General features: G+C 34.7%; 3 protein-coding genes across 13 annotated transcripts in view; 2 read left to right on the top strand and 1 right to left on the bottom strand.

Annotated features, from left to right (window-relative positions):
* Positions 1 to 25858, bottom strand: part of f13a1a.2 (coagulation factor XIII, A1 polypeptide a, tandem duplicate 2) — a 55854-nt gene that overhangs the window by 14956 nt on the left and 15040 nt on the right. For 2 of the 3 annotated variants that reach the window (XM_087309028.1, XM_087309029.1), the window contains 4 exons: positions 4741 to 4836; positions 1940 to 2098; positions 1487 to 1678; positions 756 to 1007 (listed from right to left, as the gene is read on the bottom strand). In XM_087309028.1, the coding sequence (XP_087165154.1) occupies positions 756 to 1007; positions 1487 to 1678; positions 1940 to 2081 (586 nt within the window). In that variant the 5' untranslated portion in view covers positions 2082 to 2098; positions 4741 to 4836. Of the gene's footprint in view, positions 1 to 755; positions 1008 to 1486; positions 1679 to 1939; positions 2099 to 4740; positions 4837 to 25858 lie in introns of those variants that run through there. The other variant, XM_087309027.1, reaches the window with a different exon arrangement.
* ly86 (lymphocyte antigen 86) lies at positions 7677 to 13390 on the top strand. Of its 2 annotated transcripts, none has more exons than XM_087308104.1 (5): positions 7677 to 7922; positions 10453 to 10539; positions 10891 to 11019; positions 13092 to 13144; positions 13227 to 13390. In XM_087308104.1, exons 1-5 carry the CDS (start codon positions 7784 to 7786, stop codon positions 13308 to 13310), a joined length of 492 nt encoding a protein of 163 aa, XP_087164230.1. In that variant the 5' UTR covers positions 7677 to 7783; the 3' UTR covers positions 13311 to 13390.
* The window catches only part of rreb1a (ras responsive element binding protein 1a), a 105441-nt gene continuing 104929 nt past the window's right edge, over positions 25347 to 25858 (top strand). For all 8 annotated transcript variants that reach the window (XR_015524671.1, XR_015524670.1, XR_015524674.1 and 5 more), the window contains exon 1: positions 25347 to 25606. Coding sequence is in view for 1 of the 8 variants with exons in the window: in XM_087309021.1 (XP_087165147.1) it covers positions 25567 to 25606 (40 nt within the window). In the remaining 7 variants the exon portion in view is untranslated. The remainder of the gene's footprint in view (positions 25607 to 25858) is intronic.

Raw genomic sequence — 25858 nt, 5'->3', positions numbered from 1 at the left:
GAAGTCAAATTATTATTTGTTCTTCCTAAAAATTGCATAGCCGACAAGACTTTTGTCAGATAATGTACAGCAATGGTCGTTCCAAGTTCCAAAGTATTCAATGTGGCTTCTGTAACCATACAAAGCTCCAAAAACTCAACAACACATATACATCTGTGTCTTCTTTTCCTTGTCAGGTCATCAGGGTGCTATTAGAGTCAGCAAAGCAACACGCAAGTGTCGTATTGGCCATCGAAAACATGATCCCTGATCTAACACAGAAGAATTATTAGCCCTCCCTGATTATTTTTCACCTTAATTTTTGTTTAACAGAGAGAACATTTCTAAACATAATAGTTTTAATAACTCATCTCTAAAAACTGATTTATTTTCTTTGTCCTGATGACAGCACATAATATTTGACTAGATATTATTCCAGACACTTCTATAAAGCTTAAAGTGACATTTTGAATAGGTTAGTTAGTAGATTTTACAGGTTTATTTGTTTCTTGGTGCACAAAAGTGTTCTTGGAGCTTCATATGATCACAGTTCCAAGTCCTATGGAAAGTTTTGACAATGTTTTTGGTTCTTTTTATGGACTTTTAATGAGTCAGGAGGATGTCTAGGGAGGATGACGAAGCTCTCAGATTTCATGCAAATTATCTTATTCTGTGTTCTGAAGATGAAGGGGCATTGAAATGACATTATTTAAGCAATTAATTTACTATTTTGGGTGAACAAATCCATTAAACTTTGTCTCGTAGTGTGTACTCACCAGAGTTCCAAGGATTGAACAGCACATAGAAATCTGTGTCCGGGTTCCTCTGAGTGCGCTCTTTCCCCAAAACGCTCACAACTACTGCAAAAATGCGGAAGCGGCCAATGATGCATTTGGCATCTGGTGTTATGCCCACCATAACGCTATTGCCATGCATTGCCACCACCCGACTCTTCCAGCTACTGTCTTGCTTCTCTTTCCCAATGGACACTATGATGTAGGTGCCCTTGTTTTCATCAGGTGAACTTCCTGTAGCATAAACAAAATTGTCGATGTGGGGGAAAGTGCGATTCAGCATAGTAAAGTTATGTTGATTATATTAAAATAATATCTTTACAGTCCACTAGGTTCAATATGCAGTAAGTTAGTTAAATAAAGATGGCGGCATTGCAAAAAGGTGCATACAACAATAATGACAAGTTTCCATGCAAGTGTTGATCAGCTTAACTATACCATTGTTGCACTGCAGCAATAATACAGAAGCGATATAAACAAACTGAAAAATGGATCTGTTTAGTTAAAATACAAGATCTTTTATATTTATATCTTCTATATTTATCTCATTTTGATATTATATTTACTTGTCTAGGAAATGCTTCTTGATTTAAAAAAGATTTTAAATATTTGTCCTGGAAACGAGGCAAAAACTTTAAGGAAGAAAATAATTTATTACTGACATTTTATGATGTTTTTTTTTTTTTATCTTAATATTAGATCCAGAAGCTCACCAATCAGGAACTCCAACTCCACTTGGTGCTGCTGTTCATTGAAGGCCCGGTCGAGTTTGAGGATAATGGTGAACTCTGTATTTCTGCGCACAATGAGGTTTGAGCCCTTGTATGTGTCCGTGTGGTGGACGCTTTTGTTCTCGGTCACACGCATGTCGATGCTCAGTACTGAGAGACTTGCGGCTCTTATTGCTTAAAAAAAGAAAACAGACTGTTGGGGTTTTTTTTTTTTGGCCTTTCTACACAATATCTGGATGCAGACTTGGATTTGCAAGCTGAAACTATATTTCAGTCTTGCAATGTCAAACAAATTGCTCTCAGTGAAGCTAGTGACGTCAGGACGTGCGCATTAAAAAGCATTGCATGCAGCACATCTTGCAACTGCACCAACTCTGCATCCAGACCCCTCCCTATCCATATGCAAATGGAAACAGAACACAGGTAAGACTTTACCTTCATCAGTGGGTCCCCTTGGCGAAACAGTAGGGAACTTTTCATGCGGCGGTGGGTTAGACTCAAGTGAGTTTGACTTGTCAATGATAGCACGGGCTCCCCAGCGCCAAGCAGGTTGGTTTTTAAGTGACATCATGTTCATAAGATCTTCACGTTAACCTGAAGGACAGATCATGTTAGAAAACTACAGCCATATAGGACTGCATGATATCGCATAAACTAGGATCGCAATGTTTAGATATCTGCAATGTAGTAGTTCAGGGGTTCCCAAACGTTTCAGCCCGCGACCCCTAAAATAACAATGCCAGTGACTCATTCATTCATTCATTTATTTTCTTGCCAGCTTAGTCCCTTTATTAATCTGGGGTCGCCACAGTGGAATGAACCGCCAACTTATCCAGCACGTTTTTACGCAGCGGATGCCCTTCCAGCAGCAACCCATCTCTGGGAAACATCCACACACACATTCACACACTCTTACACTACGGACAATTTAGCCTACCCTATTCACCTGTACCGCATGTCTTTGGACTGTGGTAGCACCCGGAGGAAACCCACGCGAACACAGGGAGAACATGCAAACTCCACACAGAAACGCCAACTGAGCCGAGGTTCAAACCAGCGACCTTCTTGCTGTGAGGCGACAGCATAAATTAAAAACGTTGATAAATTATAATTACATAAATTACAAACATTGCGCACACAACAGGAGGCCATATAAACACGAGCATATTGACAACTCAAAAAAGTGCAACAGTCTAACAACCTTATCATTTTATAGTCATCTATTAATTTGTTTAATGTAATATTAACCTCACCTAAACAGACTGGTGGACATAACGTTTTCAGCACAAGTCTATTCTTGGTTTAATTTTAGTGACCGCCATTTAAAGATCATTCCTGTTGTTCAGTTATGGCCTGAATTTATTTTGAATGTATTTGATTGCCATAAAGGTGTCAGAAAGTTTAACATGGTGCTGTAAAATCAACCTGCTGCAGCTGACGCTACTGCTGCGCTGTTAATCTAGCGTAAACACACCAATCCTACGAACAAAGAATTGAAATTGTTGATGGCTTTTTATTTGCATGTTGTTGTTTACTATTAGGGCGAGGCAGTGGCGCAGTAGGTAGTGCTGTCGCCTCACAGCAAGAAGATCGCTGGTTCGAACTTTGGCTCAGTTGTTGTTTCTGTGTGGAGTTTGCATGTTCTCCCTGCCTTTGCGTGGGTTTCCTCCGGGTGCTCTGGTTTCCCCCACAGTCCACAGACATGCGGTACAGGTGAATTGGGTAGGCTAAATTGTGTGTGTGTGTGTGTGTGTGTGTGTGCGCGCGTGTGTGTGTGTGTGTGTGTGTGTGTGTGTGTGTGTGTGTGTGTGTGTGTGTGTGTGTGTGTGTATCCCAGAGATGGGTTGCGGCTGGAAGGGCATCCGCTGTGTAAAAACTTGCTGGATAAGTTGGCGGTTCATTCCGCTGTAGCGACTCCGGATTAATAAAGGGACAAAGCCAACAAGAAAATTAATGAATGAATGTTTACTATTAAAAACTACTTCTGTAAGTTATATATAAAATATGGTCATTCTTTTAGTTTAATTAAATTTATTTGACTTTTGGAAATCACCAAGTGACCCTCTCTCCCAACCCCAACTTTGGAAACCACTGTAGTAGTCAACACTTGAAATGGATCTAAACATTGCCCTAAGACAAGAATTGGGATTCTTTAATAGCTTTGGGACTATTTTGATGATGTTTTTGGTCTATTTTAAATGTTGTCTATTGTATATATTGTGATATGAATATAATTTCATTCCCTATTTGGAAATAGTTCCTAAAATTACATCAACTGGGTTGAATTTATAGAGCGGTGCATCTGCATGAAAGATCATAAACAAATGCATAGAATATTTGTTTATATTTGATTTGCAAAAAGCATAGATGCATACAATAGAGCAAAGATACAAATGAAATAAACTGTTTTCTGGAGAGTCTAACAGGTTTCAAGAATAGAAATTCAATAATCAAATATAAAATAACGGTAACACTTTACAATAAGGTTCATTAGTTAACGCATTTACTAACATGAACTAATCATGAACAACACATGTATAGCAGTTATTAATCATAATTGAACATTTACAAATGCATTATTAACATCCAACTCCATGCTTGTTAACATTAGTTAATGCACCATGAGTTAACATGAACTAACAATGAACTACTGTATTTTCATTAACTAACGTTAACTAACATGAACAAATACAGTAGTAGATGTATTGTTCATTGTTTGTTCATGTTAGTAAATGCATTCATTAACATTAACTAATGAACTTTATTGTAAAGTGTGACCAAAATAACACTGCAAAATCTTTATTGTGTAATAATGCAATTTTAAAAAGCTACACAAGGCTAAATGGGCTACTTCTTGTGCCCAAATGGTTAAAAATCTCTTGATATCGTACAGTCACAGGCCTTTAAAATATATCTACAGTAATTGAAAATATTTTAGTCTGTTAAACTTCTGATGGATCTGAAATATGGTCCCTGGTTTATTCTAATCCCAGTTTGACATTTCAGATCCTACAATGTGACTATTAAACACTGCAATCTCCATGTTGAAACAATATGTTGTATACAGTCATATTCTACAGACTTTCATTTAAGAAATGTTTTTAGAAAAGCGGAGGCAAGGTAGGAGACAAGAACACAAGTTATAGGTCAGGAGTTGTAGAAAAAAAACAGCATTAAACTCTTCAGAAACTCTTCATATGGAAGCTTTAATGAGTCATTAAAAGTGCTGAACTCACGGTCTGTGTCTCAGAGTAGATGATCTGCTGAGGAAGCTCCAGGCAGATGTGCTCATCAGGAGCTTCATGCTGATTAATAAAGGCTCAGGACTTCCCCTTTGGAGAAACAAATGACCTTTCGTGAGCCAAGAGCATCCCGAGATCAGGTCAGTCTGACATACAGATCTGTGACCCTCTGATACCTGATGACCGCAACCAATTCATAGATGTGAGTATAAGATTCATATCTGATAGCAACCCTCTGGTTTTTAATTAGGAAAAGATGAAGTGAATTGAACAGTCCCAGCAATGATGAGATTTATGTTCAATGCATTTTTAGATCAAATGAGCTATACAAATTTGGTTTATATTGTTATATCAAAGAATATAAATTAATACGTGACCTTGTGATGCTTCACATGTAGTTCATGCATTAGACAACAACTGTTGGCCAAAATAATTAACATTACCAGTTTAACACTTGAAGTTTACTAAAGCAGGCATCATATATATATATATATAATATATATTTACACACACACACACATATATATATATAAGGGTTCAGATTAGGAGTGGGGGGTTTAGTGACATGCCTCCTTTAAAAACCGTACATACATACATACATACATACATACATATACATATATGTATGTATGTATGTATGTATGTATGTATATATATATATATATATATATATATATATATATATATATATATATATATATATATATATATATATATATATATGTATATATATATATATATATATATATATATATATGTATGTATATTTATATATATATATATATATATATATATATATATATATATGTATGTATATATATATATATATATATATATATATATATATATATATATATATATATATATATATATATATATATATATATGTATGTATATATATATATATATATGTATATGTATGTGTATATATATATATATATATATATATATATATATATATATGTATATGTATGTATGGATGTATATATATATATATATATATATATATATATATATATATATATATATATAATTCGTGCAAATACATATATGTATGTATATGTATGTACGGTTTTTAAAGGAGGCGTGTCACTAAACCCCCCACTCCTAATCTGAACCCTTATCTGGAGATGAGAAAAACGTACTAAATTGTATAATAGAGATCCTACAAATTCATACGAATTAGCCACTAATTAAAAAAGTAATGAATTTCCATGTGGTAACGTTGGTTTTGTTGCACGTTTCAGATGACAAATCCACTAGGGGGCACTGTCTGTATTTTAAAAATCTGAAATATGTTACTTGGTGGTACATTTTGTTGTACATTTTGTGTAAATGTACAACATTACAACAAATGTCTTTTGTGTAACTCCGCCTCACCAGACTCGAACCCTAGCACTAGAGATGCACGTATCAGATAAGATGACACCCGAATATGCGGCTTCATATAAATCATCCACCCATCGCCCGCCACCCGCCCGCACATTTAGTCTTATCTGATATATGTATCCGCACCCGACCCGCACCCGATCGTCACTTTAATCATGTATTTCTTTGTTTTTGGCATGATGATGGGTCACCGTGGATAGTAACAGCAGTTACATTCCATCGGAATGATAGTAATAAGTATTTTCCTAACACTTGACGTTTCTGTCAGTGACTCAGTGACAGTTAAGTGGTTCCGTCACTGTGTTTAATCCTTTCTGTGCAAGACTATATAGTTAATGTTTTCTTATCAAATCTATAGTGATTCGATAATTTAACGTACAGTTTATGAGCTAATCTCAAAAGTTTTAAGGTGGCTGAGCAGCAGAAATATAGAAGGGCTACAGTCCCCCTAAAATAGGCAGAGCACGCTCATGCACGCATCACTACTGAGCACTCTTCAGCCCAAGTACAACACTGTACAAGGTGACAAGCAAACTGACCACACCAGAAAAGTGTCCATATGGAGATTCATTCATTCATGTTCCTTCAGCTTAGTCCCTTATTTATTAGGTGTCGCCACAGCGAAATGAACCGCCAACTATTCCAGCATATGTGTTTGGACTGAAACCAGAGCACCCAGAGGAAACCCACGCCAACGCTGAGAGAACATGCAAACTTCACACAGAAACACCAACTGGCCTGGCCAGTACTCGAACCAGCAACCTTCTTGCTGTGTGACAACAGTGCTAACCACTTAGCCACCGTCAATAAGGAGATAGATAGGTGAAAGATTTTCTTTACAAATCATAGACAAGTTGTTTTGTGCTATTTCTTTGATGCTGTGCAAAGAACTACACCAGAATAATCCTTATTCAATAATAATATGGGTTGTTGCTAGAGCGGATACGTTTGCGGCCGGAAGTTAACGAGAAATATTTCTAATATTTATTAAATTTCTCATTTGTTGTATTTTATTAACGTCTACCCCCACCCCAACCCTAAACCCAACCGTCACAGTAATGTAAAATCAGTTGTACTGTAAAAATATTAATTATTGCTATACAGCGTCATAAAAAAATGCTGCTTTATTAATGTGCATATCCCACTTCCGGCCGGCAGCATATCCGATCTAGACTTTACCAATAATATGTCCCTGTAAATATCATTAGCGTGAAAATTATTCAAAGCTGTTGGACTCACACTGCCCCCTAGTGCTCATTTCACCTACAAACTGCAGTCAAATGCATGTTTAAGTGTGTAGACTGAATCACATATTTCTAATGAGCTTGTGCTGCTTTTTTAACGTCATAAAAATACAGAAGTCTTATAATATTCCCCTTTAACACTCTATGGTATTTCCAGTGAGTGCCCTATAAAGGGTTAAAAAAAAGCAAACACTAAAAGATTTTACTATAGACTGGACTGAAATGAAAAGAGAAGCTGGACGTTTTAGTAAATGTTTTTCTTGTGGGTTTGATGAAGTGCTTTAATGAAGCATTGTTTGAAACTGCAGGGAAGTGAAAGCCAGTGACACGCTGACATTATCCGATGACCCAAATGAGAAGTTAAGCTGCTCTCGTCCACCCTAAATTCAACAGAAGCGAGTTCTATGAAGATCTATTTCAACATGCTGCTGTTTCTGATTCTGGGTTTGGTTCAGATGGATCGGGCTCACTCTCAGAATCCCCAATGGCCGCTTCATACGATCTGCAACTCCAACAAGCTCACGGTGACCTACAGGAGCTGCGGTGAGATCAGAGTAATGAAAAATACACCGGTAAAAATGTTGGGGTCTGTAAGAGACATTTTATTCAGCTGAACTGCATTCACTGGATACAAGTAACGATGTTGGTAATGTTGCTGAAGATTTGGCTTCCCTGTGGTTGCTGTTAATCTCTTTGTTTTCTGTTCTGAGGTCTTTTAACCCACATGAAAAAATACTGTAGTAATCTATAGTAAAACATATGCTGCTTTAGAATTATTATGAAGTGTATTTTACTGTTTATATTACTGTATATTACATTATGTTTTAGTTTACCTTGTACTATATATTTCATATTACATATTATAGTCATATTACATAAACTATATTACATTATAATAGAGTTTATGTTGTATTATATTGTGGATGCTCCTGCATATTAAATATAGTGAACTGATAAACTGTAATAAATACTGTAGTATACTTTAGTTTTTACTATAGTAAACTGCTGTGTATTATAGTGTAATATACCCTACAGTTGTAGAAAACAACAGTATTTGGTCATTTGTTAAAATACTGTTGCTGTGTTGCAGTGGTTAGCACTGTCGCTTCGCATCAAGAAGGTTGCTGGTTCGAGTCCCGGCTGAGTCAGATGTCACTCTGAGTTTGTATGTTCTCCTCCATTGGCTCCGGTTTCCCCCACAGTCCGAGCACATGCGTTATAGGTGAATTGGATCAACAAAATTGGCCGTAGTGTATGGATGTGTGTGTTTGACTGTGAGTGTGTATGGGTGTTTCCCAGTACTGGGTTGCAGCTGGAAAGGCATCCACTGTGTAAAACATATGCTGCAATAGTTGGCGGTTCATTCCGCTGTGGTGACCCACTGATTAATTAAGGGACTAAGCCAAAGGAAAATGAAAAAATTATAGTAGCTGTGTTACCACATAGAATTACCACATGTTAATTCAAGTACTTTACCATAGTATGTTTAGTATAGTGTAGTATTTTTCTCATAATAATTTTGAGCAGAAAATGTAACATATTACAATGTTTTCTGAGTAATCGTGCACGTTTGGAGAAATTATGCTGAAAATTCAGCCCTAAATCACAAGAATAATGACTTTAAAAAAATATGTAAAATAGAAAACGTGCATTTTATATTGTAATAATATTTCAGAATGTTAATTATTTTTGAGTGATATAAATAGCCACAATGAACATTCATTCATTCATTTTCTATTCGGCTTAGTCCCTTTATTATTCCGGGGTCGCCACAGCGAAATGAACCACCAACTTATCCAGCATGTTTTTAGCAGATGCGCTTCCAGCCGCAACCCATCTCTGGGAAACATCCACACACACTCATTTACACACACACTCATACACTACGGACAATTTAGCTTACCCAATTCACCACCTGTACTGCATGTCTTTGGACTGTGGTGGCACCCGGAGGAAACCCACACGAACGCAGGGAGAACATGCAAACTCCACACAGAACGCCAACTGACCCAGCTGACACGCGAACCTGCGACCTTCTTACTGTGAGGTGACAGCACTACCTACTGCGCCACTGCGTCGCCTCACAATGAACAAAATAGTCCTTTTTTTTTTAAATAAGGAAAAAGTGTTTCGACCCCAACATACAATTCTGAATGTTTTCATTTGTCTCTTGTTTGATTGACTTCACTATAGTTTGGTTCAAAAACATTAGAATGATTTCTGAATAATCATGTGACACTCACTGGAGAAATGTTGCTGAAAATTCAGCCCTGAATCACAAGAATGAATGACTATTTAAAATATGTTAAAATAGAAAACATGCAGTTATACTTTAACAATATTTCAGAATATTATTTGATATTTAATCAGAATATTATGATATTTTTGACCAAACAAAACAGCCGTGGTGAGCATAATAAACTTTTTTTTACCTCCTTTTAAAAAAAAAAAATGTTTTTAACCTAACATGAAATTCTGAGTGTTTTCAGTTGATTGATTGACAGGTGTCAATCATTAACAGGAACTTATTTCCACCTTTATCACCTTGCCTTGATGTTTTGATTTGTTTCATTTACACATGTATTGCAGTTGAAGTCACAATTATTCACCATTCTGTGATTGTTTATTTTTTTTTATATATTTCCCAAATGTTGATTAACAGAGCAAGAAATTTTTCGCAGTATTTCCTATAATATTTTTTAAACCATTTTAAGGTCAACATTATTAGCCCCTTTAAGCAATATTTTTATTGATTGTCTAAAGAAACAAACCACTGTTATACAATGACTTGTCTAATTACTCTAATGTTACCCTAATTACCCTAGTTAAACCTTTAAATGTCACTTTAAGCTGAATTCTAGTATCTTGAAGAATATCTAGTCTAATATTATTTACTGTCATCATGGCAAAGACAAAAGAAATCAGTTATTAGAAATGAGTTATTAAAACTGTCATGTTTAGAAATGTGTTGAAAAAAAAAATCTTCTGTTAAACAGAAATTGGGGGAAATTATATACAGGGGTGCTAATAATTCTGACTTTTTATCCTTAATTTTGTCGTTTGGTTATTTCAGACCCATTACAGGACGTCGGTGTCTCATTCCTGCCCTGTCCGAACAAACTCACAGATCCCACAACAGTCAGAATAGCCTTTATTCTGAGTGAGTGTTCGTCTTGCCACAATAATACTTCCCTTTCAGGTTATCGAATTCATGTAAAGTAGTAACTCCACTGTTAACAATTTTGTAAATGGCACAGTATTTACCTGTAATATGAACTGTATTTTACTCTAGGACAGAAATGCAGTTTGTTGCTGTGTTTTACTTTAAATTTGCGTTGTGAAAATGACAACTGTATATTGCAAAATGTATATTTTACAGCAAGAATACACAATACTGTAAATACATATACAGCAATATAAATGTGCTGCAATGTAAAAACAGGCATTTTGCAGTAATTGAGTTACTGTAGATTCTGTGGGAAATTGTTAACAGTGTGTGTTTTTTCTCTAGGGCAGTCCATCACTGAGTTTTACTCCTCTATTAAGCTGTTTCTGAATGGACTGCACGTCTGGGGTGTGGATGAGCCTCTCTGCCTTCCTCAGTTCCCACGCTTTACATTTTGTGGAAGCCGGAGAGGAGGTAAACGGAGTTTGCATTGGGTCATTTTTATAATATAGAGATGAAGTCAGAATTATAAGCCCTCCTGTTAAATTTCAATTCTTTTATACCTTTCCTCAAGTTCTGTTTAGCGGATAGTAGATTTGTTCAACACATTTCTAATCATAATAGCTGTAATAACTCATTTCTAATAACTGATTTCTTTGCCATGATGAAAGCACGTAATATTTGACTAGATATTTGTAAGATACTGGCATTAAAGGGGTGTTTAAAGGCTTAACTACACTCTTAGATATTTGATTGTGTCTTTACGGTAACTTACAGGCAGCACTAATGCCAGTAATTACAGAAACTGTCCCTTTACAGTAACTGACCTGTAAATGTGTTTACAGTAGCAGGACTCTACCGCAATTTCATTTATTTTTACAGTATCCTTTCCACGACTTCTTTTATAGTAAAATGCCCTTTACCACATTTTAATTTTACAGTAGTTTTACTGTCATTTATTTTCGTTTTATTAGCAGTGCAAAAATATTTTTAGTATTTTTATTATAATAAAGTCTAAATAAGAGACACATTTTTGTCTACAGTACAGTACAGGAGCTAGTGCTTGATTACTTTGTTTACAATTGAGTACCGCAAATTCCTACTATGCAGGAAGTTATTAAAATGAGACAATGCAGGGGTAGGGTCTGTCTGCAGACTGCAAGACAAGGGAATAACATGAAGGAGCGTCACTACAAGTTATGGACACCCACATGTTAAAACTAAGTTGTCAGCCAGATGGCGCTGTACCCATCAGTTATTAACATTGGCTGCGTCCGAAACTGCTTACTACTAAGTAGGTACTGCATTTGAATTTAAGCGTACTACTCGGCCGTTCTATACATTCTATAAAGTATGAATGGAATTCAGACGTACTACATCCGCCATTTTGTCATGGTCACGTGACCTACCTGCGTCAGTTGCATCGCCTCACTTCCATTCATGAATTGTCTCGCGAGGCATTATGGGATAGCGCAGCATGCATGGGATGTGCACTCCAGAATCTCGCCGGAAGTAGTAAGTCATCCGGGTACTTCTCGCATACTGATTTTCCAATTCTATGAATTCGGGCATCGTACTCGGCTCACATAGTGATTTGCGCGTACTATATAGTATAGAAGTATGCGGTTTCGGACGCAGCCTTCCACACCTACTCCACACCTAAACCCATCCATCATAGTTATTAACCTCTATAACAGGGGTGTCCTGGAGAGTTTAGCTCCAACCCTAATCAAACACACCTGAACCAGCTGATCAAGTACTTACTAGATATAATAGAAACTTCCAGGCAGGTGTGTTGAAGCAAGTTGGAGCTAAACTCAGCAGGACAGCGGCCCTCCAGGACAGAGTTTGGACACCCCCATGTCATGACAAAACGGATCAGCAAGTGAAGTTGCATGGTGGAATTGCTAAATAAATCAATATAATAAAATATCAACTGAATTGGTTGTGGATAAATTTGGAGAAAACTCTTGTTCTCTGGTAAGTATTTCCGCCATCTTACCACCAATCTCGATTTGACGTCTCGCATTGTTTAATGGGATCTCGATCTTGCCAAGGGGTGTAATTGTAGTAGCTTACACCCCTGTCTTGCGGTCCGCAGACAGATACACTTGCAATGCAGTGCATATTACAGTAGTGAACTGTAAAGACAGTATATTGTAAATAACTGTAAAATTGCAGCAACAGTGCAGGTTAATTAGTTTAATTAGGTGAGTTAGGGTAATTAGGCAAGTCATTGTTTGATAGTTTGTTTTGTAGACAATCCAAAACAAATATTGTTTAAGGGGGCTAATAATATTGACCTTAATGGCTTTAAAAAAAAAAATGTAAAAACTGCTTTTATTCTAGCCGAAATAAAACAAATAAATCTTTCTCCAGAAGAAAAATATTATAGGAAATACTGTGAAAAGATTCCTTGCTGTGTTGAACATAACTTGAGAAAAAGTTGAAATATTTCACTAATCATTTAGCCCTCATCTGTATACAGAAAGCAATCTGACATTATTATAGTAATTAAATAATGCGTTTGTTATGAATTTCTCCAGAAATGATCACCTTCGAGATGTTAATTAAATCAAAAGTAGACCTTCCTCTAAAGGTTTGGATCTATTTTTAACATTTAGGTTTTTGTTTATAAATGGTTTTTGTCTGATGTTTAACTCTTTGTTTCCCTCCCACAGGGCGATTTTAATCTAATGGTTCATGGAATAAATCAAGATGGTTTCCAGATCGCCTGTGTGAATGCTACACTTAGCTTTTGGTGATCTTTTAAGACTAGAGAACTTATTTATTCTCTCATTATGATCTAAGTTGTTCAAAGATAATGTGCTGTTCCTCTTTTAAACGTTATTGTTGTTTCTTCATTTAGGAAAGTAAGGGAATTTCTGCATGCGTTCGGGATTTTTGCAGTTTTCAGGTGATTTTAGAGTTTTGTTGTTTTGACTTCATCCCAAACTATAATTATATAAACATATAGACCATTTCAATGTGGTCATGTCATTGGCCCATGAAAATTTCCTGCTTATCAAACTTCTTCATAACTGTAACAAGAGGCAATTCAGTCATAACGTTATGTTAGAACACCGGTCATAGGAATATTTATCAATACTTGATTCTCAGAAGCTATCTACCATTATGAGGGATGTAAACAAAACAACGCTCTAAACGTATTTCCTGTTTTACATTTTTAATTTCTACAGCTTCTGAGAATCCAAAAAGAGCCACATATTGATAAATAATGTTATGACAGCTGTTTTAACATGAAGTTATGACTGAATTGCCTTTAGTTACAGTTATGAAATAGTTTGATATTACGCAGGAAATATTCATGGGTTAATGACATGACCACATTGAAATGGTCTATAAAATGTAAAACAGGAAATACATCAGGACCATTGTTATCATTTACATCCCTCAAAATAGTCAATAGTGTATAAAAAACATGCCATTTTAATATTTCTTCTTTTTTTATTTAATTTTCTATTTTTTTTAAAGTTATTCTTCGCTTTTCAGTGCAGACTATTATTGAGACATGCAGGATTAACTTATAATTAAGTGTTTTTTTGTTCGACAAGTCAAACCAAAATATTAAAAATTAGCTTTTTTTTTTTTTTTAGCAATTCTGAAGTCTTTGCCAACAGAATAGAAGTTTGTTTACAAAAAATGTATGACTTTGTTTGAAATGTATGAAATTTAATATAAATAAATTTAACATACTTATATTGTTATTATATATTTTTTTAAATATTTACATTTTGTCCTGTAGATCAAGGACAAATCTTTTTAATGTAAAGTAGCAAAAAATGGTGAAATGTTAAATCTTCTTTAAAAAAGGCTAATATTATTGTTATTTACACAATCAAAATCACCACACACAAAAACTAAATGAAAAAGTCATCAATGTCCATAAGGATGTACACGGTTTATGGACTTTTTTTGTAATAAATTTCCAGAGGAGTTTTATCTTAAATGTACCTAATCTCTTAGAGGGCATTTCACATTTTTTCTTTACACTTTTCTCACATTTTAATGTAATTACAGTACATCTTTGCAGTACAGAACATGTTGCTGATCTTAAAATATACTTTAAAATCCATTCCAATATAAGATCAGAAAATAAATAATATTATATTATAAATGATGAAATTGTTATGTCATATTATAAAATTATAATTTATTTAATTTCTCTGATGTTGGTTCTTTATTATTTTTTTTATTCTGTTTTGTTGTATTTTTTACTTTCTTTTATATATCTGTGTTCATTTAGGTTTTTTTTGTCTTTGGTCTTGGTACTGTTTTGCATGCTTAATGATAATAAAAAAAGTAATAAGTTAGTAAATAATATTATTATTAAAATAGATACATAATAAGCAGGAAAAAGTAATCATGAGAAAACAAGTTTTATTATGTTGAGATTATGAAAATATTAAATTTGTGATCACGAGAAAACATGCATGAAAATACATTTAATAGCGCATGGTAAATAAGGATGTTTTGACATGTGTGATGTATAAAATATAATTCATTTAACTTCCCTGATGTCGGTACTTTAGTATTTTATGCATTTTATTTTATGTTATTTTCCTTTATTTTGCTTTTGCTTGTGTTTGTTTTTTTGTTTTGTTTTTTGTCTTTGTCCTCTTTTGTATGCTTGATTATATTACTACTACTAATAATAATAATTATTATATTAAAAATAATAATCATAATAATCATAATAATAAAACATGCCATTTTAATATTTGTTTGATGAAAATTCCTCTTATTTTAAAAATTAAATTAAAAAAAGAATTTTTAGCAATTAATATAATTTTTTTAAGTTATTTTTTCGTTTTTTTTCAGTGCAGAGCATTATTGAAGCAGGATTTTTATGAATAATAATAATCATAATTATAATAATAATAACAATATTAAAGTAATAAAAGTTATTAAATAATTATATTAAATAAGTAAATGAAAAGCAGAGAAAGTAATCATGAGAAAACAACATTTGTTATGTCGAGAATAACAATAAATATCAAACATAAGATATGGTCACAAGAACTTCCCTTAGTTTTCAAAGATGTGTCGTTGCGTTATGTTTGCCTTTGTGTGATTTTCATTATTATTTATTATGCATCATTGTTTATTAGCTTTCATATGCCTTTGTGTGATTCAGCCAAAAAGATGGAACTGAAAAAGGAGGAAAGTAAACAGTAAAATTGAGCAGCGCAATACTGACTATCACCAATAGATGGCGCCATGAACTCTTCTTACTGTCTGCTGTTTATAGTCTCATTTCCGCTGTTCATCTTTCTACTTGTGTTGAGGGCTAAGCTACATCCTCATGGTGTCCTTTTAATAACCACTTTTAATTTTTGCATTGCTTCAAGTACACAAAATCCCCGAGTACTTATAATAAACACATGTAATGCTATTAAACTGAACAAAGAAGTGAAACATTTATCAAAAGTCTAGCTATTTAAAGGGATAGTTTACACACAGTCAAAAAATTACTCATTATTTATTCACCCTCAAGTGGTTAAAATAAACCTTTAAGAGTTTCTTTCTTCTACTGAGCACTAAAGAAGATCATTTAAAGAACATTGACGTCCATAAAAAACAACTAGCCTGGAAGTCAAACTGCAAACAACATGAGCTCCAAAATCTCTGTCCTTTTTAATGCTAGCATATACATTCGTCACGTGCTGAGTGTGCTAATGTAGACACATACAGTGCTATTGCACACATGTAAAATTTAACAGGTAGATCTGGTTGAAGCCTGAGTCGTCTCATGTTCGATTTAATCAAAATCCTTGTCTTACTTTACTCGCTTTAGCTTATGACAGAACTTCCATCAGGCAAATATTGCATAATCATTCTGAGTTAGCTTGTATACGTCACATTCTGGTGCTTCAGTGATTTAGGAAGTGATTTTTTTTTTCAGGTTTTGAAAGCAAAAGGAAAGTTAGAGTAGCCTAGCAGTGAATCTAGCATTAGCAAACAACATTAGCAGGCCCCAAATAGTCTTCATTAGCAATGTAACGCAATAGTCTGCTCGATTAAAAGGATAGTTCACGCAAAAATTAAGTTCTGTCATCGTTTATTCACCCTTCAATTATTGCAAAACTGCTTGAGTTTCTTTCTTCTGCTGACAACAAAAGAAGATTAGCATTTTTTGATTAGCGATCAAGGGTGGCGCGTTGGCTTAGTGGTTAGCACTGTCGCCTCACAGCAAGAAGGTTGCTGGTTTGAGTCCCAGCATGGTCTCCTTGTGTTGGTGTGGACTTCCTCCGGGTGCTCCAGTTTCCCCCAAGGTCCAAACACATGCACTATAGGTGAATTGGGTTAACTAAATTGGCTATAGTGTGTGTGTGTGTGTGTGTGTGTGTGTGTGTGTGTGTGTGTGTGTGTGTGTGTGTGTGTGTGTGTGTGTGTGTGTGAATGAGAGTGCACTGGGTTGCAGTTGGAAGGGCATCTGGTGTGTAAAACATATGTTGGAATAGTTGGAAGTTCATTCCGCTGTGGCAACCCCAGAGAAATCAGTAACTAAGCCAAAGGAAAACGAATGGATTAATGATTAGCGATAAGTGTTTTTAGTATTTGGAACCACTTAAGAGGTGGTAAATATTCACCTTTAGCTTAATTATCGTTTTAACAACTTATTTCAACACCAGTTTACCTTTGAAACGCTTCATACTGTTATAGTTAGATGCTATTTTTATGTATATTGCAAGGCAGATGGATTATAGGTGGCTGATAAATACGCAAATAGTCAGTACACTCTTAAAATAAAAGATTATTCATAGTCTTTGATTTCCAATAAGGACATTTCCCTTGCAAAAAAAGGTGCTATAAATAAATAATAAATCACTGAACAGTTCTTTTGGCAACCCGAAAGGTTTATTTGAGTGCACAATGCCATTCATCTCTAATGATGTTTATTAATAAACAGATAACTGGACTAATTATTTGAGCCCACAGTAACCAAATACAGCAACATGAAGGAGCAGAAAACCTGTTTTTTCACTTCTCTCCAGCCACCCATATCTTTAATGCTGGAGCCTGCTAAAGCAAGTCATGCAGTGCACGAGCGTGTGCTTATTTTAAAATAAATGGCCTAATTTTGACATGTGTTGATTTCAGATGATTACTGGTGTAAAACTATGGCCAATCATGCAAAATTCTCTTTAGTTATTAACTATTGAGACAGCACAGTGGCTCAGTGGTTAGCACTGTCGCCTCACAGCAGGAAGATCACTGGTTTGAGTCTCGGCTGGGCCAGTTGGCATTTCCGTGTGGAGTTTGCATGTTCTCCCCATGTTGGCGTGGGTTTCCTCCGGGTGATCCGGCTTCCCCCACAGTCCAAACAAATGCGCTATAGGAGAATTGATTAACTAAATTTGCTGTAGTGTATGAGTGTGTTTGTGTGAATGTGGGAGTATATGGGTGTTTCCCAGTACTGGGTTGCAACTGGAAGGGCATCCACTGCATAACACTGTAGTGACCTCTGAAATATAAAGACTAAGCCGAAAAAAATGAATGAATGAATGACTTACAGGTTTTTATAATCCAGTAGTCAACATTTGAAGTGGATCAAAAACGTTTTTGTTTTGTTAGACAACTGAATACTGAAAAAAAAGTTATTCTAGAAAGGAGGTGTGTTAAGGCGCATTGTTGGCTTGTTGCTATTTTGAACTAAAATTGACTGCATCATTGACCAGCTGAAAGCTGCTCTAAAGTCCAGCGCAGAGCGCGTTAGTTGTGCACTTTAAACAACTACACATTGCTTAATACACACAGAATGTACAGCAATACACACAATAAAAGAATTAAAGGATTAAAATGTTACAAAAATTATTATTATTATTATTATTGTTGTTATTATTATTCATGACGATCTTATAATTATTAACAGTGTTATTTATTATCTGCATATTTATAATTGTTTTAATAAACACAAGTTTAGATTTGTCTACCTGTGGGGTTTTGGAGACGTCTGCATCACCATATAGGGCATAAGAAGAGGATGTGTGTTTGGATACAACTGACCACACTCCATTATTATTGTTCATTTATTCCTTTGCTGGAGATTAAAACTGAATTTAGAAATAGTTTTGAAACTAATCTTTGCTCTTAGCAAATTAAATTAAACATGTGGGCTAATGGATGTCTTCAGTGGAGTGAGTACAACACTGTTTCCTTACTCCACCAAAGTAAAGGAGTAAAGAGTAAAAGTACAGTAAAGAGGCTGAATGGAGGAGGCTCGTTCTTTATCCTCGCGCTGCAGATGCTCTGTTTAACTGTTTTCTCTCTAGTGAAGCGTTCAGTTTTTCCTCTTACAAAGTTGAGATGTAAATAGCAAATGCGTCATGGTGCGACACAACTGACTTTTAAAGGGAATAAGAGATGATACACTGATTGGTTTAATGCATGTTATGCTCAAAGCGAACTCATAAAGAGAATAAGCACAACCCTGTTAGACTATGCACCGGGGCTCAAAGTGTCTGTTACAACTTGCCCGGTAGGTGGGGTAACTAGTAACATTTTGACTCCTGGCACTTTTGGCTATACTGCACAGAAACCATAGGGCCGGCGATCATATTTTCAATGCTCATTTGTTGGAGAGGCTTGTGCGGTGTTGTTTAAAATAAGGTTTGTCTGACCCCATTACTTTGTTCATCATTGGCCACAACCAAAAAGTGTTACTTTGTGCCCTGCTCTCTCCTAACCATTGACCTCCCTCTGTTTTCCTACTGTGAAAGTCAATGGCTTCAAGGTTTCATCTTTCATCAAAATATCTTCTTTAGTCTTTGATAGAGGTCGATGCGGTGGCGCAGTGGGTAGCGCTGTCACCTCACAGCAAGAAGGTCACTGGTTTGAGCCTAGGCTGGGCCAGTTGGCATGTGTGGAGGCGTGGGATTCCTCCGGGTGCTCCGGTTTCCCCCACTGTCCAAACACATGCGCTATAGGGGAATTGGCGCTAAAGTTAAATTGTCCATAGTGTATGTGTGTGAATGGGAGTGTATGGGTGTTTCCCAGTGATGGATTGCAGCATAAAACATATGCTGGATAAGTTGGCAGTTCATTCCACTGTGGTAACCACAGATTAATAAAGGGGCTAAGCCAAAAAGAAAATGAATGAATGAATGGTGTTTGATAGAAAACAGAAATCACAAAGGTTTAAAACTACATGATGGAGAAGAAATGAAGTATATTTTGAGTAAACTATCGCTTGAGGATTTGGTCATTTTCACCACTAAAAGGACCCGGCATCATTTAGATCGCCTTTATGTCTTTTTGGTCATTAAACTGTATAAATTCCTCCATCATGTTGACTATGTAGGGATGATAAAGTGCTGTGATGGAGTGCAGTGTGGGATGGCTCTGCTCTGCGCTGCTGAGGTCTTCTTTCAGCTTCGTTCACAGAGGATAAAGGAAACCTTTTGTTGCCGTGAAAGGTTGTTCCCTAGTAACAGGGTTGCATTCGGAAGCCTAGGTAACGGTCAATAAATAACATCACTCTCAAGTTTCGGCTAGTTTGGAGATGGAGGTCTCACTGCATCTTGTCTTACTTTGTGCACTAGATTTGTAGAGCGTTCAGGAAAAGCAAGCTGTGGATGAACCAGACTGTAATACTTTAATAGTTGACTTTATTTGACTTTTTTTGGAGGTGCTCTGTAACAAAAATGCATCGCTTGAACACACTTGAAGCAAACTTAGGGAGGAAATGATGAACTGCTCAAACCTGTTATTCATTGACTTGAATAGAACACAGAAACTCCTCAAAGCCCCTTAAAGGGACAGTTCACACACACAGAGAAATTAAGATTCTGACATCCTCCAAACCGGTTTGAGTTTCTTTCTTCTGTTGAACACAAAGGAAGATTTGCTGAAGAGATTTGGGAATAACTGCAATTCACCTTCATATAGTATTTTTGTAAAAAATGTCTGTAAATTAGCAGTTTTCTTGTATTTTGTGATTCATTTGTTAGTTTTCCTCATTTATTTAAGTTTTGAATTGTGTTATGGGAGCATGATCTTTCCTCCTGCAACTTTTTTAATTTTGAAAAGTTTTAAAAAGTGACTTGTATGAACATTTTGAATAGTTTAAAGTGACTTATTGTTGAGTGACGCGATGGCGCAGTGGGTAGCACATTCGCCTCACAGCAAGAAGGTTGCTGGTTTGAGCCTCAGCTGGGTCAGTTGGTGTTTCTGTGTGGAGTTTGTATGTTCTCCTGGTGTTCGCGTATTTCCTCTGGGTGCTCCAGTTTCCCCCACAAGTCCAAATATGTGTGGTACAGGTGAATTGGGTAAGCTAAAATTGTCCCAAGTGAATGTGTGTGTGAGTGAGTGTGTGTGGATGTTTCCCAGTGATGGGTTGCAGCTGAAAGGGCATTCTGTGGCGACCCCAGATTAATAATGAGACTAAGGCGAAAAGACAATGAATGAATGAATGATCTATTGTCTGTGTTGATGTTGTATTTTGCGCTACTAATACCTTGTAATGAACATGGGGTGAGCAAAATCATTTATTTCAAAAGGAAAAACAAGATTATTTTGCTTAGCCCAGTGGCTGTTGTAAGGAAAATCTCAAAAAACTTTCATTTTATTTCATAAAACAAGACAATATTGTTTTCTCATCTAGAAAAAGCTTGTAGATTTAAGAGTTTTTAGATATTTGGACTAGAAACAAGACAAAAACTCTAGTAAGAAAAGCAATGTAGCACCGTGGTTCTGTGAGATACGACATTTCAATCCCCTTTATGCCCAGATATGGAGTTGAATCGCAGTAAAACTCAACTTACTCTAGTAATTTTTAATAAATGCAGTGGATTCGGACACCCCTTAATGCTTTTGCGCCATGCGCTTTAGATTCATTTTTTACTTTTCCCCATTTATTTATGTTTTGAATTGCGTTATGGGAGCATGCTCTTTCCTCCTGCAACTTTTTAACTTTGAGAAGTAAAAAAAAAGTGACTTTTATGAACATTTTTCATAGTTAAAAGAGATCTATTGTCTGAGTTGGTGTTGTATATTACGCTATAAAAGTCTTGTAATAAACATGGGGTGAGCAAAATAATACTATTTCAAAATTAAAAACAACACTTATTTACTGGTTTAAACATATTAAATTGGTCCCCCTGCTAGTGAAAAGGCAGCTGGAGATCTGTTGCTTTTCCTGCAGTTCAAAATTAACGTTGAATTTTAACAGTCGGATTTGATCCACTGAATTTTTGGAAGCTAATTTTTGAACTGAAATGAATATTGAATTTTGAATATTGAATATAAATTATTGAATTTTAAAGTATAAAAACGTGTTTGAAATATTTTAAGTTGAGATAAACACATTTTTAATAAACAGATGTGTTAAATTTCAGCACTTAAAATTACAAACCCTGGCAATACAAGTCATTAAAATGCAAGCAGTTGTTAATTCAGTGTATTATTTTTTCAGTTTGTGCTTTTCAATAAGCTTTTTATTTCAGTACTTTTGGCATTGATTTTGTTCCATAAGTGGTTAAAACAATTTATATGGGCTAATTTAAAAGAAACAAATTAAATTAAACATTACTATCATTAATTCGTTGGTTTAAATTCAACCCATACAAATAGTTTGCAACCAGTTTAGTTTGTAAAATTAATATTTTTTGCAGTTGTATTTATGTAATTTTAATACATGCAGTTGTATGTTTCTCATTTGTAATACATGCAATCATATGTATGTCATTTTTGAAACATGCAGTAGTATGTTTGTGACTTTAATACAGTCTTATGTCATTTTTAATGCATGCAGTTGTAAGTATTTCACCTTTAATACATGCTGTTGTATGTTTGTAGCCTAATACATGCAGTAGTATGTCATTATTAAAGCATGCAGATGTTTGTTGGTAACTTTAAAACATGCAGTCATATGTACACAAAAAAAATCATTAGTTTTACTACATTATTTTAAGGTAATTGGTTGCAAACTATTTATATGGGCTGAATTTACCCAAACAAATTAAGTTGGACATTACTCCATTTACTTTGTTTGTTTAAAATAAGCCCATATACTGTAAATAGTTTGCAACCACTTACCTTAATAAAACAGGTAAATTCGATTAATCATTTTTAAAAGCACACAGTTGTACTCATGTAATTTTGATACATGCAGTTGTATGTTTCTCATTTGTAATACATGCAATCGGATGTATGTAGTTTTTTAAACATGTAGTTGTATGTACTTAACCGGCAATAGTTGTATGCATAGTTTTTAATACATTTTTAATACAGGGATTTACATGCACTAATAACCCAGCTGATATGGGACGTTTGTGTGATCAGAATTGATCAGAATGACTGATAAAGTGCTGAGTGTTTCAGTTGTAATACCCAGCATGCGTCTGCTGGCGGCTCTCGGCGGGGGCAGGTTTGTCCAGTCTAATCAGCCTGAGCTGGAGGAAGGGAGGCTCTCATGTCCTGCTATCAGCACCAGGTGGAATTTGCAGCTTTAGCCACCGGCAACAAACAAAACCTCATGCTTGATCAATCCCCATCATTGAACTCAAGTTCATCATCTAAAGATAAATGACATATATATTTCTCAGTTTAACCTGCTGCATGCCTGACTCAGAACGGTCTCTCAAATTGTTTAATTTTAAAGACTTTTTCATTTGTTTATTACACTGAAAACATTATTTGTTAGATTTATTAAATGTATTAAGGTGAGTGGTTGCAAATTAATTATATAGGCTGAATTTAAACCAACAGATTAAATGTTGTAAAGTTCAACTTTATTTGTTTAAATTCAGCCCATATTAATTGTTCGCAACCACTTACCTTTTGAAAATGTAGTAAATGCAAATCATATATTTTTTTTATCAGTGTATTAGCAGCTTTATGGAAAATAAAGTCATGTTTATGCTTTAAAATAATAGCTTTTTTTTCGTTTGTTTGTTTTTTTGGACTTTAATTTGCATTGGTTTCCAGTATTTTATTTGTGTGGTTTAAGATTTAGTTTGTCATGTAGGAAGTATAAAGGTCAACTAAACATATGTATTATGTTATATTTTAATTATGTTATTATTGTTGGTATTTTGTTGTATTTGTGAATTTCTAATGACATGGGATAGGGTTAGTCTTGTTAAACTGTGTAAATCATCATTATCGTCATTGTTATCATCATCATATCATACATTTAAGCATTATTTATTTGTCTTTTTAAGTCAGTAAAAGCCTTTTATGATCTTTTTTTGTTTTAAAATATTTTATATTTGGTTTACTTTACATTAAATAATAATAATTATATATATATATATATATATATATATATATATATATATATATATATATATATATATATATATATATATATATATATAATTTATTTTAACTCAGATTTACGCTAAAACAGCATTCAAAACATGGAGTTTTGCAGAATGACCAAAAAAGTATTTTTTTATCAAATGTACTGCAGTAATCTCTGGTTAATTTACAACAACAACAAAATATTAAATACAGAGCACATGGCGCTTACGACTTTCCTTTTGTACATATTTTATTCAAACTTTATAATGTGATGCTAATATTTGATAAATAATTTAGTGAATCTTCCAAAGTCGTTAACGTTAATTAAGATTAATATTTATTTATTTATTTATTTATTTATTTATACATAAATCTAACTTTATTTTACATTAATTGGGCCTGCATATAAATTTTGCCTGTAATATGTGATGTTAATGTTTAATTAGTATTTTAGTGTATCTTCCAAAGTCAACGTTAACTAAGATGAATATTTATTTATGCATTCATAAACGCATGCAAATTTTGCATTTAATATTAGATACTAATATTTGAATAATATTTAATTGAGACAACATTAATGATTATTTATTTATTTATTGTTTATTTATTTATTTATACATACACGTCTATCTTCATTTTACATTCATTGGGCCTGCATGCAAATTTTGCCCTTCATATGTGATGTTACTATTTGATTTGTGGTATTTGATTAGTTCCAAAGTCAACGTTAATTAAGATTAATATTTATTTGTTTGTTTGTTTTACCTGTCTAACCTGATTTTACATTCATTGGGCCTGCATAACAATTTTGCCTTTATTGTGTGATGTTAATAATTGCTTAATAATTTAGTGAGCCAGCATTAATTAATATGAATATTTATTTATTTATTTATTTATCTATTTATCTTTTTGTTTATATACACTTCTAACTTCATCTCACATTCAATGCGTCTGCATGCAAATTTTGCCTTTAATATGAGATGTTAATATTTGATTAATTTTGTGAGTTTTTCTAAGTCAACTTTAATTTAGATGATTATTTATTTATTATTAACATTATTTTGTTATATTTTTATTTAATTTATGCACACGTCTAACATCTATTTTTGTACATTCAATGCGTCTGCATGCAAATTTTGCCTTTAATATGAGATGTTAATATTTGATTATTAATTTAGTGAGCATTTCTAAGTCAACTTTAATTAGGATGATTATTTATTTATTTATTATTATTATTTTGTTATATTTTTATTTATTTATGCACACGTCTAACAACTTTTTGTTTTTACATTAATTGGGCCTGCTTGCATATTTTGCCTTTACTTTAGGAAAAAGCACTCTCAGTGGCCACGTGACATGAAGTCGGTGCAGAAAGATGCCGTTTTTTAATAGTTTTGAGGATGTTTGTGAGTTTAGTGTTCGGGATGCTTGCGCGCGGCTGCAGCTTCAGTAACGCGCGTCCCCTTGGAGACTAGAAGAGCAACACGTGACCCTGCGCCTTACTTATCAGCTTTAGAGGAGAGAGAGAGAGAGAGAGAGACGCAGTGGGAGGAAAACGAAATAAGCGTTTTCCTCTCTCCTCCCTAAAGCATCTCGGCGTGGGGGAATCTGGAGAGTGGGCAACTCAAACGCAAAGTTGACGAACTTTGCACATCTTTTACAAACGCCATTTTGATTCCTCTCCGGAACAACTTTTGCAGCTTCTTTCTTTTCTTTTTTTCTTTCTCTCTCATCATCACCATCATCATCATCATGTCTCGGCGAAAGCAACCCAACCCCAACAAAGTCAAACGTAAGTTACTCTACTCTGCTTTAAACTCTCTCTCGGGCCTGCTGTTGTGTTATGAAGTGTTTATTTGATGTGGTTGTTGTGTTGGAGTCAGTGGGAAAGTTAACGCGGAGTAAAAGGACACTTTTTTTTCCAAACTTCAGCTTCCTCGTTGCGCGAGACCTGATGCTCACGCGCACAGCCCAAACCTGCCCTAAACAGCGCTGTTTCCTTCGGACATTGGGCTATTTCGGTGCACACAACTTTGTGTTCGTG

The sequence above is a fragment of the Danio rerio genome, chromosome 24 (assembly GCF_052040795.2).
Source record: "Danio rerio strain M-AB ecotype USA chromosome 24, GRCz13ab, whole genome shotgun sequence".
In the NCBI taxonomy this organism is placed as follows: domain Eukaryota; kingdom Metazoa; phylum Chordata; class Actinopteri; order Cypriniformes; family Danionidae; genus Danio; species Danio rerio.
Note: the sequence above shows the minus strand (reverse complement) of the source record. Positions and strands in the feature narration are given on the sequence as shown.

Bases quoted from the DNA above. Each gene is read 5' to 3' on its own strand.
- ly86 (XM_087308104.1), top strand. From the start codon at position 7,784: ATGAAGATCTATTTCAACATGCTGCTGTTTCTGATTCTGGGTTTGGTT. The intron at 10,540-10,890 runs GTGAGTGTTCGT...TTTTTTCTCTAG, and splicing joins CAGAATAGCCTTTATTCTGA to GGCAGTCCATCACTGAGTTT. The intron at 11,020-13,091 runs GTAAACGGAGTT...GAATTTCTCCAG, and splicing joins TTGTGGAAGCCGGAGAGGAG to AAATGATCACCTTCGAGATG.